The following is a 15,788-nucleotide window of genomic DNA, read 5'->3' as shown; positions in this document are numbered from 1 at the left end:
GATGCATGTTTACTTTTTTTTGAAAGATGCAGACAATCTCTTTGAACATGAATTGGGGGCTCTCAATATGGCTGCATTACTACGAAAAGAAGAAAGAGCAAGTCTTCTTAGTAATCTTGGGCCATGTTGTAAGGCATTGTGCTTCAGACGGGATTCTGCAATTCGAAAGCAGCTTGTTAAAAATGAGAAGGTACTGTTATTTCCTTGGAAAAAATACAAAGTAAATAGTGTGAATGGCCTATTTTTCATTTGGTTGTTTTAAATTGAGATTGTAATCTTATGTTTTTATGAGTTTGGTTTCCTAATCTTTTATGCATGTAAAAAGAAGAATGCCATTAAAATGTATAATACGCTTTATTTTACTTCAATAGTATTAATGAATATTTGTTTTAATAAAGTTTAAAATATTCCATTTCTGTTAAACGTTTTTTGTGAAAAGCTTTCAACAAGCAAACATATTACAAAAATTTATTTAAATTGAAACTCAAGGAAAAAAATTTCTTGGAGTGGTGAGGATATTTATGAGAGTAGTATTTATGAGAATATACAAAGTTGGAAGAAAGGGAAATAAAGCGACTCTAGGTAAGCATTTGAAAGGAATAAAGAGATTGAGAAGTAAGAGGAATAGAAATTAGATTTGGAAGAGATCTGTTAATGAAATCTGGTAAACCCAAGATGAAAACATTTTAGACTCTTTAAAGTTAAGAAACCGGGATTTTTGGCCGGGCACGGTGGCTCATGCCTGTAATCCCAGCACTTTGGGAGGCCAAGGCAGGCGAATCATGAGGTCAGGAGATCGAGACCATCCTGGCTAATACGATGAAACCCGTCTCTACTAAAAATACAAAAAATTAGCCGGGCGTGGTGGCGGGCATCTGTAGTCCCAGCTACTTGGGAGGCTGAGGCAGGAGAATGGCGTGAACCCAAGAGTCAGAGCTTGCAGTGAGCGGAGATTGCGCCACTGCACTCCAGCCTGGGTGACAGAGTGAGACTCCGTCTCAAAAAAATAAAAAAAAGAAACTGGGATTTTTATTTGGGGTGGTGAGTGGGTGGGTATAGGTAGTACAGACTGAGTATTCCTAATCCGAAGCTTTTGAGCAGCGACATGACCCTCAAAGGAAATGCTCTTTGGAGAATTTCAGGTTTTGGATTCTTAGATAGGGATGCTCAACTGGGTAAGTACATGTAATGCAAATATTCCAGAATCCAAAAAAATTTCCAAATCTGAAACATTTCTGGTCCAAAGCATTTCAGTTGAGGACTACTCAACCTGGATAACAAAAGAGAGTTGGTGTGATTCTTTGCTTAGAAAGTTTAGAGTAATGATAAAATGGTTAACTTCACTAGCTTTTTACTTGGGGGCAGTTAGGAAAACAGAATTATCTTTGACTATATAACATTGCTAAAGAAAAGATTACTTCATTAAAGAAAAATACTCAGATTTAGGGTAGTGGGTAGGGGGGGGATTCAATTTTTAAAAAACAGAAGAATGAGTTTATCTCCAAAGATTAAAATGGAAACAAATACGAGGAATAGGAGATTTTTAAAACACGTCTTGACTGTATAATCAAGTTTTCCTCACTTAAAGGTCTGGTTCAAGATTAGTTTTGACAGAATCACTACAGTCATTCTCCTTTGCCCCCTGATTTCAGTATGCACTTTTCTTTGTTTTGTATTTTATAACATTCCCTGGTCCCTTCTCTATGACAATAACTTTCCAAAAAATGCTAATGTAACTTTAGGTCACAATAATATAGATACATATTTTAGTATAAGGGAGGTAGTAGTTCTTCAGCATACTGCGTGATTAGCTGTCTTCTAAAGGATTTATTCAGTTTTTGAGCTTACTTTTTATGGGACATTGAAAGATTGGTAAGGAGTATAGAATAGAATGTTTGGCTTACAGAAGGAAAAACTATGTGAAGAAGGAACTCATGGCACTGATCTTAGTAGAACTGAAGGATTGTCACGTAAAAGTAAGATTGAATTACAGTGTAGCACCATAGAAGAGCTTTTATTTCATCACATGGAAAAAATAGTGCCATTCAACAACAGAATGTGCAGTGTGTTTTTTGTTTTGTCATTGGAAATGATGAAGTAAAAACTGGTTGATTACCTGTCAGAAATTGTTGAGAGGATTCCTACTTTAAGCAAGAGGTTAAACTAGGTGCCCTCTAAGAGTTTCTTTTCAAGATTCATTGAGCCCAAACGCATTTTCTAATTTTGCTTTGAAATCCAATAAAGCTAATTTAATATCCAAAATGAAATACTCTTATAACTTTGATATTTTGGGTAGAGGTTTACCTGCCCATCTTTCCTACTGTCAACTAATAATGTACATCTTTTAAAAATTTTTTTTTGTTTTCTTCAAATAGGGCACCATAAAACAAGCTTACACGAGTGCTCCAGTAGTAGACAACGAATTACTTCGATTGAGTCTTCGGTTATTTAAGCGGAAGACTACTTGCCATGCTCCAGGACATGAAAAGACTGAAGATAATAAACTTTCACAGTCCAGTATCCAACAGGAACTGTGTGTGTCTTAAGACCGAAGTTCAATATGGTATTTTTGGTACTGTCTTCCTTCAGCAGTGCATATTCTTTTGCAAAGTTCTTTGGTTTGACAAGCATTAGTGACAAAGGCAGAAAAGATTTATCAGCCGTGCTTAAAAGAGTGAAGAATTTTGATCTTTAGAGACACTAGTCTTGGCTAACTTAAGATTTTACGTTAATTTTTACATAGTATTTGACACTCATGCAAAATAATGTGAAAACATCTAGATTTAGTAGTTTATTCTGTGCTTTTTGTTAAAACTGAAGATTTTGGAAAATGGTTGTCACTGCTCTTCCAGCCTATGAATATTTTTGTGAAATGGAACCATGGATTTATGTCTGGATTATCCATACAGAACCAACAATTTTATTCAAAAACAATGTGTTCCTCAAAGTAATTGCTCACATTGTGCACTACAATGTTGTACAGACCATGTGAAAGCGAATGCTGGTCTAGCTGGCACGGTATGTTTATAGGCGAATCTCAGCAGAAGGAAGCCAAAATAGCTTTTTCCTTTTGAAAGTTTTTTAAAAATTATTTCATGGGTCTTTTTTTTAATTAATACGTGTGCATTGTTACAATGTATGTTGGATGTCTTTTGACTCTAAATGCTTTTTTTGTTATCAGAGATTGTGTACTATTTTTATTTTTAATAAATGTAACTTCCCTTTCCTTGTTTTAGATTTACTTTGCTCTTCATTAATCTTATTCCTGATGTTCTGAAACATTAGTCATCAACATTACATGTTTCATGCTTCAGATATTTTACTGCTTGTGTCCTTATTGTTGGACAGCTTTAAACAGAGTTGATGTACTTCAAATATAGCTCGTTGATACTTGAGGCATCTTCTTGGAATGTGGCTTTTGAAGAAAAAAATTACTCAAAGCAAATCAAGAGTTAACAAACCTAACGTAACCTGAGGTTTAATATTCTACTATCATATTTTTTAGAGCTATAACTTTTGATTACATTAAACTGCCTCCAGCCGTACTATGTAAAACAGATTTACTTTTAAAAATTACAGTATACCTGCTTTGTTCTATATGTATATGTTTAACTCATGAAGTGGACTCTTAGAAGGATTTGAAATGGACTCTGGTCACAGAATTTGTGAGCAGACAGTAGTAGTGATAATAATAAAAGAAGGCAATCAAAATTTAATTTTATCATGCCCTCTCACAGGTTTTTGTTATAATTGTAAGCCCATATTACTTGTGTTAGTAGTTTTGTCTCTATAGGTAACATAATGACAGTGGTGTAAAGTTTCTGTTCAAGAAACATATGTTGTAAAGTTAATTTATACAAGATACCTGCCAAAGGAAATGGTCTTACTTTCAAATGACTTTGAAAGCATGTATAATTGCAAACAGAGCAGGAGAAAACTTTAATCAGAATTTCCTTGTGTCCTTTTCCTTTACTAAGTGTTTTGAATAAAGAAAAAAAAATGTATGACCTCAGAGAATGAATACCCTTCAGGAAGCCACTTCCTGATTTTAGTGGATAATATTGTTCTCTGTAGCACAAAGATTTAAAGTCCTAGAATTTCTAATCCTAGTTCTCAGAATTGTAGAATATGACAAAAATAATGGTTTCCCCATTTGTCCACTGACTTCAGGGATATTTCACAAGTTATTTATTTATAGAATGAAAACTATGTAGTTAAATCTGTCATTCAGTTAAACCTGTTGTCTTTCAGTTTGAAATCTTTTTGTTATGTATGTTGCAAAAGAAAATTTAGAACTATTCCTTTGTTCACTCAGTCACAGCATTCAGAGCTTTATGTTTCCAGTGGAAATGTACTGTTCAGTCTCAATTTCTTTTAATTCAACCATTCTCAGTATTAGTAACATATACCTATAAAATTTTTCTAAAGCAAAGTTGTTAATTGAATTTCTCATAAAAGCTCTTGGACCATAATTAAAGTCTCAGTTAAACTGGTATTCCCGAAAAACAATCTTCCAGTCTATAAATTGTTTGGTAGTACAGTTAAAAGGTCATCTATCTCATAACTGATGGCTCAGGTCTGTCCAGTTGCCATAATTGCACAACTGGATTCCAGCTGCTGGTAATAAGGAATTGTGTAGCTAGATAAAGGGCAAGAGTATGTCTGCAGTCCAAAATAAATGAGAGTTAACACATAATTAGCCGTTTGATTATTTTGGCAGCTATCCTCACCATTTAGTAAAGGGTATACTAATAATACCCGACTTTATTTAACAAAGGTTTGTAAGCACACCTAAGTAGTAACTTGATATGCTGAAAAATCTGACCTGTCACTTTGCTTCACTCCGACCAGTAATTGCAGATTGTCTTCACCATCCTAGCCCATGACTACATTAGGATTTTATGACTTATTAACTTGAAAATCTGTTCTGTAAGTGGCATTGGTAGAATATCCCACTTTGTTCTTCACTGTCCAATTGTGTAAAGATTAAGGTACATACTATTGTTGGTGATGCTTTTACACCTCAACTTACTATTTTAAAAGGTTATGTGAACCCTTCCCATTTTTAAGGATATTCCCTTTTACTGATTTTCCTAGCTAAAATTATATAGCTGTCTTTCTAAATATTGTATTTAAATATGATCTAGGACTTGCCTTATTTTATCATTTTTCTTTAATAATCTCCAATAAACTTTCTTTATTCATTAATTTTATTGATCTTTCCATTTGGGTATTTTGAATGACACTCTGGGGAATCCAAGTTTAAATGGTGAAATATTTTTATTAAATAACTTTCTACATGCATCTGTAAACATAATTTCTCAACTTTATTGAGCTGTTTCTTTCAGTTTTTTTTTTTCTTTTTTAAATTATTTTTATAGAGATGGGGTCTCACCTGGGCTGGTCTCAAACTCCTGGCCTCAAAGCCATCCTCCCGCCTTGGGCTCCCAAAGTCCTGGGATTACAGGCTTGAGCCACCATGCCCAGTCCTTCTTTTTTTTTTCAGAGGCAGGGTCTTTCTCTGACCCCCAGGCTGGAGTGCAGTGGCGCAATCATTTCTCACTACAGCCTCCAGCTCCAGGGCTCAAGGGATCCTCCCACCTCAGCCTCCCAAGTAGCTGGGACTACAGGTGTGCATCATCATAACTGGCCAATTTTAAAAAGAAAAATTAAAAAAAAAAACACTTTGGTAGGCCAAGGTGGGAAGATTGCTTGAGCCCAAGAGTTCAAAACCAGCCTGGGCAACAAAGTGGGACACCATCTCTGCAAAAAATACAAAAATTAGCCAAGTGTGGTGGCATGTGCCTGTAGTCTTAGCTACTCGGGGAGGCTGAGGCAGGAGGATTGCTTGAGCCCAAGAGGTTGAGGCTGCAGTGAGCTGTGATGGCGCCACTCCATTCTAGCCTAGGCAACAGAATGATACTGTCTCAAGTTAAAAAAAAAAAGGGATCTTGCTATGTTGCTATGTTGCCCAGATGATCTCAAACTTCTGGCCTCAGGCAGTCCTTCCATCTCAGTCTCCCAAAGTGTTCCGATTACAGCCGATAGCCACCACCTGGTTATACTGTGATAGAAGTACAATTGGAGTAGCTTAGGTAAAGATGGGAAGTAAACAGACATGAATAAAATGTAAATTGCAGTGATGGCAATTAAAGAAAAAACCAAATGGCTGAGATGAGAAATAAGTGTGGCGATAGGAGTTGGGTACTACTTCAGATTATCAAGAAGGTCTTATGTATGAGATGAGTCCTAAAAAATGAAAAGCTAGCAAAGAGCAAAAGGGGAAGGAGTATTTCAGGCAGAGGGATGGGGATATGCAAAGGCCTAGGAAAAGAGCTTTGGTGAATTCCAAGACGAAAATACTAGTGTGGCTCACCACTGGGTGGAGGGGATGGGGGTTGCTAGAGAGAAGGTCTAGAACAGTGCTGTTCAACAGAATGTTCTGCAATGATGGAAATGTTCTATAAATGCTGCCCCCAAAAAAATGGCCAATACAAGCTTCATATGGCTTGTATTAAACACTCGAAATGTAGCCAGTGTGACTGAGAAACTGAGTTTTAAAATTCTGTCATTACTTTTAAATAGCTGTATGTGGCTAGTGGCTACCATTTGGGGCGGTGTAGGTATATATCTTGGCAAAGCCTTGTGGAATATGGAAGTGTTTCCCACAGAGTATAAAACAAGTTCTTCTGTATGTTCTAGTTACTTTGCATGGCAAGTGGTACTGATTGTTTTAGTTTACTGTGGCAATATAACATTTCCTTTTAGAATAGATGTTAATAACTAAACAAATTAAGTAGTCAGGTATTATGGAAATAGGACAGAAATTACTGGTGCTCAGATAATTGGAAGTTTAGAGTATGTAGGCTATGTATGAAGTTGGAATTTCATTTGAAAGCAAAAGTAATAAGGAATAATAAAAGGATAAAAGGCATTCAATCACGTCAAAACAGGCAAGCAGAAGAGAAAAAGCAATTTAGAACAGGTGAGACAAATAGAAAACACATGGATGTAAGCCCAAATGTATTCACAAATTATGTTAAATGAAAACAGATTCAGTATCCAATTAAAAGACAAAGATTATCAAACCACAGAAAACCAACTACATGTTGCTTATGAGACTGACCTAAAACATAGGGAGCTTTAAAAGTAAAAGGATGGAAAAAAGACACACCATGTAAACATCAAGAGAAAACGATGTTAATGTTAATCAGTTATCCCTATGTATTTCATATGTATTGCTATAATGCTTGCCAAATGCCGGTTTTCTAATTCCACTGTTTTTTCTACATTTACTGGAATTCCCTTATCCATTTATTTCTCCTTTATTCACTTATGTCAGTATAAACTCATAGATTCCTATTTTATTTCATGGGTTATAACTCATTATTGCTCATAATATCCAAGTTTTAGACTTGTTAATTAACTTCTGTGTGTATGTATGACAATTCCAATATTTAATGCCAATTCCGAATCTGTTTCTATTGTGTGTTGTTTCTGTTGGCTCTTTTTCATGTTTTCTTCCCTACTCTTAGGCCTGGTTATCTTTCACTATATGCCGAAATCGTGTTTGCAAAGTTGTTTGTAGGAAAAAAAGTGGAGATCTAAGATGCTGTTGTCCAGACACAAGTTTTGTTTGCTTCTGGGGTCACTGTCAGACTGAAAACATCTTAATCCTGTTTTAGGAACTAAGATGATCTGAATCCCCAGATGACTCGCATCTTGGCTGCGGTTTATGCATGGGCACTTGTAGCTCACTGTCATTCCCAGGGTTCAGCCTTTGGGGTCTAGATCCAAAGTACAAGGGTTCATAAGAGCCTCCATTCTTGGTGGATCCCATGTGCCAGTGTTTTCTGCCTTCCCCAAGAGGACATCATAACTTACGATCGGCTCCTCAGTCTCTTCCAGATTTTTAAATGGCACCTGGGCCAAATTGACCCCAAATGTCAAGTTCACCCCTGCATATCTATCTCCTGAATTTTGGCCCAAGATTTTTTCGTCATCTTACTGGCTTTTCAGTGTTCAAGCAGAATTTTTAAAATAAATGTTTTGTCCAGCTTCTCCAGTTCTTAGTGTGAAGTTGTTCTGAATTATCTCGTCTCCCATTACCAGAACAGTTTAATTTTTTTCTTTACTTGCATTTCATTGCATTAGTATTTCTCCATTTTATTCCCTGTAACTCATTTGGTTTCCCACAGTGTGTATTTTTCTTTTTCTATAACTCCTAAGCTCACATTTTTTCTTTCTGTGATTTCATCATCTCTTCCTTCTTGTTTCTTGTTTTGTGGACTTTCTTCATGGAGGCAATTGAATCACTAGATTTTAATATTCATGTTGAATTTTTTTTTTTCTTGAGATGATGTCTCTGTTGCCCAGGCTGGAGTGCAGTGGCATGGTCATGATTCACTACAGCCTTCACTTCCCAGGTTCAGGAGTCTTCCCACTTCAGCCTTCCAGGTAGCTGGGAACACAGGCACATGCCACCACACCCAGCTAATTTTTTATTTTAACTCTTTTGTGCCAACAGGGTCTCCCTGTGTTGCCCAGGCTGGTCTCAAACTCCCGACCTCAAGCAATCCTTGACTCGTCCTCCCAAAATGTTAGGCTTACAGGTGTGAGCCACCGTGCCCAGCCTATTCATGGTGAAATGTTGCATAACGATATTCATCTGTTCTGCAAAATTTTTCAGATGGTGAATATTGTCTGTTAATTTTTGCTAATTTCTCTAGTTTTTTAATATTTGTATCAGTCTTATGGCAGTTCCTTTTTCTTACTCAATACTGAATGACTTGTAATATACCATTGTTTGCAGGAAATCAGCCATGGCAGCCTTCCAGACGTCACACACATGCTTCATCTTTTCTGCTGATGTCATAGAAGCATGCTGGCTCGTGTAAATAGGGCTCCTTGTGATTGCTTGTGTAGGTGGCCTTTCCTCCTCTCCTCCCCTGAACCAAACCAGGTCCAGAAGGACCTCCACAGCCAATCTCGCTCTTCTGTGCTCCTAACTGATTGTTCCAAACAAGGGACATAGCTTTTGCCTTTCAAGGGGAACCCTCACATTCAAAAGCGGTTTTTTTTGCTGAGATTTGCTACTACCTGGTCCCTCTCAACTCTTACTGCACTTCCTCCTTTCACTGTCTCCTGACACTACTTCTGCTAAATCTCAGCTGTTTTGGCAGCCCTTATGTCTGTTTTGACATCTGAAGATTATATCTTATCTCAGATGAATCTTATAGATTCACTGGAAATAAACTTTATGGAGATTTTTACAGTCTTTTTGTTGCTTTTATACAATTTATAGAAGAAAAACAGATTTATGCAGCATGTTCCTACTAAAGTTCTTTCCAAGCTAAAATTCAATCCAAAGGTCACTTTAATCCTCAGCTTGGATAGTTCCATCAGGATGCATTCCTAGATGAACACCTATAATGGATTAATACTTAGGATTATGGTATCAATATAAACCAAACACATGAATGTGATTTACAAAATAAAGGTTATTTGATGTTATCCTGGTAGGTAGGAATCATATTCTCTCTTTAGTCACATTTCCTTTACAATAACTATATCACATGGCTACCTCTAAAAGCAAAAGAGGCTGGCAAATTGAGCATTTCACTTTTCTAGCCCCCTTATTAGAAATGACCGGAAAGGATGAGGGTTGGGTTATAGGTGTTAGCTTTGCCAACCAACCAGCAGTGTTTTCCATAACTTCAGGAGAAACATCAGTAAGGAGAAATAATGGTACCTGTTAAGGCCTGTTGATGCCAACTTCATAAAGCTAAATAGTAGTCCAGAACCCAGAACGAGTTCTGATTCTAACTCTGCCACAAACTGGCAGAATGACCCTGAGCAAGCCATATACTTTGGCTTCCTCATCTATCAAGTAAGCAGGTGGTAGAGAATCCTAGGATTTCAACAGAAAGCTGACATACAATAGCTCAGACATGTCAAATATGTGTTCGTTTCCTTGTCAGGAGCTGAGAGCACCATTTAGAGTATAGGGCAGGAAAATGTCTCATTGTTTAGTAGCAAGAGGAATAGGACAGTATTTCGGCTAAGGAAATCCTCTAATGCTTCTCAAACCCTTCAGCATCACAGACAAATTTTAATGCAGGGTAGGATTTCTAGGTCAGGATTTTCTCCTGATACTAACCTAGAGTGTATATGTGTGTGTATAAAATTATGGGCCCCTCTCCTTGAATGTGGGCTGAACTTGACCAACTTCTAATGAGTAGAACATGGTAAAGGCCAAAGTATGTGGCTTGAGAGTCTGGGTGGTAGCTTGTTTCTTGGAATATTCATTCTGGGGAATGCTCAGATGCTAGGTCATGAAAACATTTCAAGCCACCCTGAGGAGTTCATGTGGTGAGAGGCCAAGGCCTCCTGCCAACAGTCGTGTAAATTGGCTGTCTTGGATCCTCCAGCCCTAGTTAGGCCTTCTTTAGCTTAGTTTTTGGTTCTTTTTTTTTTTTTTTAGCTGGATTTGTTCCTTTATCGGAAAAGGTAAGGAATATGACTTTTTTTTTTTTGAGATGGAATCTCACTCTGTTGCCCAGGCTGGAGTGCAGCAACGCTATCTCGGCTCACTGCAACCTCCGCCTCCTGGGTTCAAGTGATTCTCCCACCTCAGCCTCCCGAGTAGCCGGGATTACAGGCGACCACCACCATGCCCAGCTAGTTTTTGTATCTTTAGTAGAGATGGGGTTTCACCATGTTGGCAAAGCTGGTCTCAAACTCCTGACCTCAGATGATCTGTCCGCTTCGGCCTCTCAAAGTGCTGGGACTACAGGCATGAGCCACTGTACCCAGACGGGATATGACATTTAAATCACACTTTTTTTTTAAACATTTGTCTGTTTATATAAACGCTTTAAAATAAACTAAATCTGAAGGATAGCTGGGACCTGAAGACTCCTGGACTATAACTTGAGCATTTCCCATTGTGCATCCTATATAAACTCTTAACTGGCAGCAGAATTCTAATCCAAGAAAACTGAGTCAAATAACAAAAGTCTACTCAAATTAAATGAGATAAACATGAAAATTGCTGTGTAAACTGTGAAGTACTATATAATGCAAGATACCTGTGGCCATCATTTCCATCTTACCAGTTCTTTGTAGAGAAGTAGTATGGGCTGAATTGTGCCCCCCAAATTCATTTGTTAAAGTCCTAATCCTTATCTCAGAAGTTAACTATTTGGAGACAAAGCCTTTGAAGAAGTGACTAAGTTAAAATGAGCCCATTAGGGTGGACCCTAATGAATGTGACTGGTGTCCTAATAAGAAAAGGAAGAGATATGAGGGGCACGCTGTGCACCGAGGGATGAGCACGTGAAGAAGCAGCAGCAAGAGGGCTGCTACCTGCAAGCCAAGGAGAGAGGCCTCAGGAGAAACCAACCCTGCTGAGACCTTGATCTTGGACTTCTAGCCTCCAGAACTGTGAGAAAATAAATTTCTGTTGTTTAAGCCACCTGGTCTGTGGTATCTTGTTAAGGAAGCTCTAGCAAACTAATACAGTCTGCTTCCAGTGCTGTCACTTCTCCAATTTGTATATTCCCACAGCCACAGTTCAAGTATAGGTTTACATCATTTTATTTTAAACATTCCCAAAATGAGATTTTTATTAAGCATTATAAATTGCATTCAGTTGCCTTTAACTATATGGCCACAATCTATCTACAATTAATTTAACCCAACAGTGGTTCATTCTTGCATGACAAATGAGTTAGGGCAAAACGCCTTCCATTTTTACAGGATACCTTCTTAGCACATGCAGGCAGGAAGCAGGGAATTACATCTTATTTCTGACCCCTAAAGTATGATAAAAAGCATCGGAATTGTATGAAACGAATATGAATAATAATTCTGATTGTAAAGTACATTGGGTTTGGAAACTAATAAAAGGCATCAAAATGATACAAAAACATCGGTTAACTTTGAAGATATAGATGGATAGATAGATGATAGGTAGATGATTGATGATAGATGATAGATAGATAGATAGATAGATAGATAGATAGATAGATAGATGATAGATGATAGATAGATAGGTAGATAGAGCTCATCATTTCTTCATTTGGACCATTCAGCAGCCTCTTAGCTGTTGCTTACTACTTGGACACCTTCAGCCCCTTCTTCCTAATTTGTCTTCTACCCTGCACCCAGAATAATATCTCTAAATTATCCAAAAATACAGATATGATCGACCTGGTTTCTGGCTGTGGCCCTGCCACTGTCAAGTTATATACACTTAAGGCAATCAACCTCTGTGAGTGTCACTTTCCCAATTTATAAAATAAGGCGATTGGGTTGTGCCTTAATTTTCCATGACTTTCTCTGTCACTCCTCTGCTTAAGAGTCTGGATGTTTCATGTTTTCCATGGAACAAAGTCCAAACATACCACCCTTCACAATCTCACCCCAAAATGGACCTTCTAACCACATCTTCCTCCCAGGATGACTTATCTGCTTCCTACACCCAATAGACCTTCACGGCTCCGTGTGCTTGTCTTCTGTGAGACTCTGAGTAGCTTAGGTATTGCATGTTATGCACCTTCCTGTCCAGTGTAGGGCATGCTGCCCAGCATACCAGTAGTTTCTTTAGAAATGTTGGCTGTTTCTTCCTCCCCCTTGAATACTGACTGCCCCCTGCTGACCATCCCTCCAATACCTCCTTCACCTAGTAAGTTTGTGTTTATTCTTTGGATACAATTCTTCGCACTTTTTCAGTGAAAGCTTTCTCTTCCCATTCCAAATTAACTGTTCTCTCCACACTTTGTTTTTGTCTGTTATAACATGCCTCTACAGTACATTGGACTATTACAGTCTCTACGATACCACATCTCCTAAATTAGGACTCTAGTTGGTTGTATAGGTTGTCAGCCTATTTTCCATATTATCGGTAAAAGATAAGCATTGGCATATTAAAATTTAGAGTTTATTTGAGCAAACAGTGATTCCTGAATCAGGCAGTTCCAAACTAGAAGTGGTTGGGGCACCACCTGAGGTGGTTGCATTGAAAGCTTCTAGAGGGCCAGTGCAGACACTGAACAAAAACATGTTTTGATTGGTTAAGTTTGAGCAATTACCTTATTGGAACTATCCCAGTGGGAAGTTCAAGACAATGTAACTAAATGCCAGTTAGCTGCCTGTGATTGGCTGAACCTATATTTCATTTCCTTTTCAATTCTGAGTTAGAGGCTGGGCATGGTGGCTTATGCCTGCAATCCCAGCACTTTGGGAGGCCAAGGTGGGTGGATCACCTGAGGTCAAGAGTTTGAGACCAGCCTGGCCAACATGGCTAAACCCTGTCTCTACTAAAAATACATAAAATTAGCTAGGCATGGTGGCAGGTGCCTGTAATCCCAGCTACTCGAGAGACTAAGGCAGGAGAATTGATTGAACCCAGGAAGGGGAGGTTGTAGTGAGCCGAGATTTGTGCCATTGCACTCCAGCCTGGGAGACAGAACAAAAACTCTGTCTCACAAAAACACAAACAAACAAACAAAAAAATCTGAGTTAGGTTTCAGTTTGCTCACTTAGGAACCCAGGGCACTAGAGCCGCCTTAGTCTAACAGCCTCCCACGTAGTTATTTGAACAGGATAATCCACTTGAATTCAGGAGCCATTTCTAATTGATCTTTTTAGTCCCCATTCCTACGCTGTTCCAGTGAACAGCTTTTTCACTTGAAAATGGGGAACACTCAAATTTTCCCTAAATCAAGTTGAAGTAAAATTTGTCTACTATGTCATAAAATTTACATCATATTTTTTCCTTTGGATTTATTCCTTTAACTAAGGGAAGGGCAGAGGAAGTTTGTGATGGAATTAATAAAATTGATCAGGTTCTAGCTGAATCCACTTCAAGCTTTCATTCTTTCAGGATAGCTATTTTTTCATATTAAGATGTAAATATAGGTATTAAAAATTTCTTAGGCCTCATTAATTTTTACTTTCTTATTCCTAGACTTCAGTTCTCTGCATCATTTTTCCATGACAATTCAGTTTCATCTGTAGTGATGGGGAAAAAAAGGAACAAAATAATTAAAAGCAAAAAAAATCATTTTTAAATTAAAATTATAATACAGTTTTTACATCTGTGGCTGTAATCACAGCTCGACTGTTAGCTTCTTTCTTGCTCTGTTTCATATCCTCCACGGATACACAGCAATTGCTTTCCTCTGCACTGCTGTCTCCAGCACAATATTTATGAATTTATTATAATTGTTACAAATCAAGGCCGACTGAAGGCAGCAATCAGCTTTGTCAAAATTTTTAGTATGGTTAACCAGCCGCCTGGGACATTCACCGTCACAGGTTCAGCTTCAGAAAGTTAACTTGCAAACCTGTTATCAACCACTGATAAGCAATGCTAGAGAGACGATTGCTTAATTAATCTGTATATTGTGCTAATGAGGATGTTAAATGGGTTCATCCCTGAATTTGTCCACAAAGAATGTGAATTCCGTAAAGGGCAAATATAGACAGGTTTCCTATTAAAATGAACCATCCAACCAAGAAGCTCTTTTAGTGATTTTGAAGTTGAAAAGGGTTGCTGATAATTTCAAAATAACTTCATGACATTTCTAGTGGCTACATGTGACATATTATTACCATATCTCCTGAAGCTCTTTGCCAGTTCCTTTGGGAAAGAATTTTATATTACATTTCTTAAATGATACTGGCTTTTATTTTCGATCAAGACTCCTCAGGGTGCAGCATAAATTAAACCTGTGGCACTTATCTTTCACAAGCAGACTTTGGAGGGGATGAGAAATAGCAGACGCCAATAGCATCATCATTCAGTCAAGAATCCATTATGTTAAAAAAAACATTCCATATACAGGCTGGGCATGGTTGTGCATGCCTGTAGTCCCAGCTATTTGGAAGGCTGAGGTGGGAGGATCACTTGAGCCCAGGAATTCGAGGCTACAATGAGCTATGATGGTGCCGCTGCACTCCAGCCTAAATGACAGAACAGGACCTTGTCTCTAAAATAAATAAATAAATTCATCCAAAATGCAATGTAATTAAACCAGAGGAAGATCGTGTTGGATGGGGGAGTTGCATCTGTGTGTTTAAAGTTAGGGAAGTTCTGTTTACTTTGCAGTGGCCTATCATGTGGCATTCAGGGAGAGACTACAACCCAGACCTCAGTTGATTATGACTTGCACTGGCATTCCGTGGATACTGGTAACTACCTGATCCCTAGCATGTGTCCCAGGGTCTCTTTACCATTTTCCTTTCCCCGTGAAATGTCAGACAGACCAAATATTTACAAAAACATAGAGGGACTCTGTTGCTTGGGTGGGGGTACATGCAAGGAAGGAAACTTTATGATTCACTTGGTGAAAAGGAAGAGTGGATTTTTCTGCTCTTTGAGAAACTGAGTCTGGGCTTCCTTCCACTACGTAAGCCCAGGTTGGGCAGAGATGCCTGTTTTCAGAGTGACTGATAACTACGGGCCATGGATACCATTCTTCTGTCTCCCTGACACCCACTCCAAAAACTGTGTGGAAATATCTTTCTTTCCTCTTTATCTCTCTGTGTGGGAAGAAAAAATTCCTTTGTTTATGATATATAGGATGAGTAGGAGGCATTTTCTTGATCTTGAATGTGTTTTGTATGCATAAATTGAAAGTTACTTCAATTATGAAAAAGTTTTTTTCCTGCTGTTGGTGCATAATGTTGAGTAAGCCTTTTTGGTATTTTAACTGTGAGAACAGCTTAAATACTACGAATTGAAATGAACCTGCTGAGTATAAGTAATAACTGACTTTAAT

General features: G+C 38.0%; 1 protein-coding gene across 14 annotated transcripts in view; it reads left to right on the top strand.

Annotated features, from left to right (window-relative positions):
- ZC3H13 (zinc finger CCCH-type containing 13) overlaps positions 1–5,208 on the top strand; it is a 98,906-nt gene extending 93,698 nt beyond the window's left edge. For all 14 annotated transcript variants that reach the window (XM_055244402.2, XM_055244407.2, XM_055244403.2 and 11 more), the window contains 2 exons: positions 27–190; positions 2,376–5,208. In XM_055244402.2, the coding sequence (XP_055100377.1) occupies positions 27–190; positions 2,376–2,546 (335 nt within the window). In that variant the 3' untranslated portion in view covers positions 2,547–5,208. The remainder of the gene's footprint in view (positions 1–26; positions 191–2,375) is intronic.
- The last annotated feature ends 10,580 nt before the right edge of the window (positions 5,209–15,788 follow it).

This window comes from Symphalangus syndactylus, chromosome 15, assembly GCF_028878055.3.
Source record: "Symphalangus syndactylus isolate Jambi chromosome 15, NHGRI_mSymSyn1-v2.1_pri, whole genome shotgun sequence".
NCBI lineage: Eukaryota > Metazoa > Chordata > Mammalia > Primates > Hylobatidae > Symphalangus > Symphalangus syndactylus.
The sequence above is the reverse complement of the archived record's forward strand: the minus strand, read 5'-3'. Positions and strand labels throughout refer to the sequence as shown.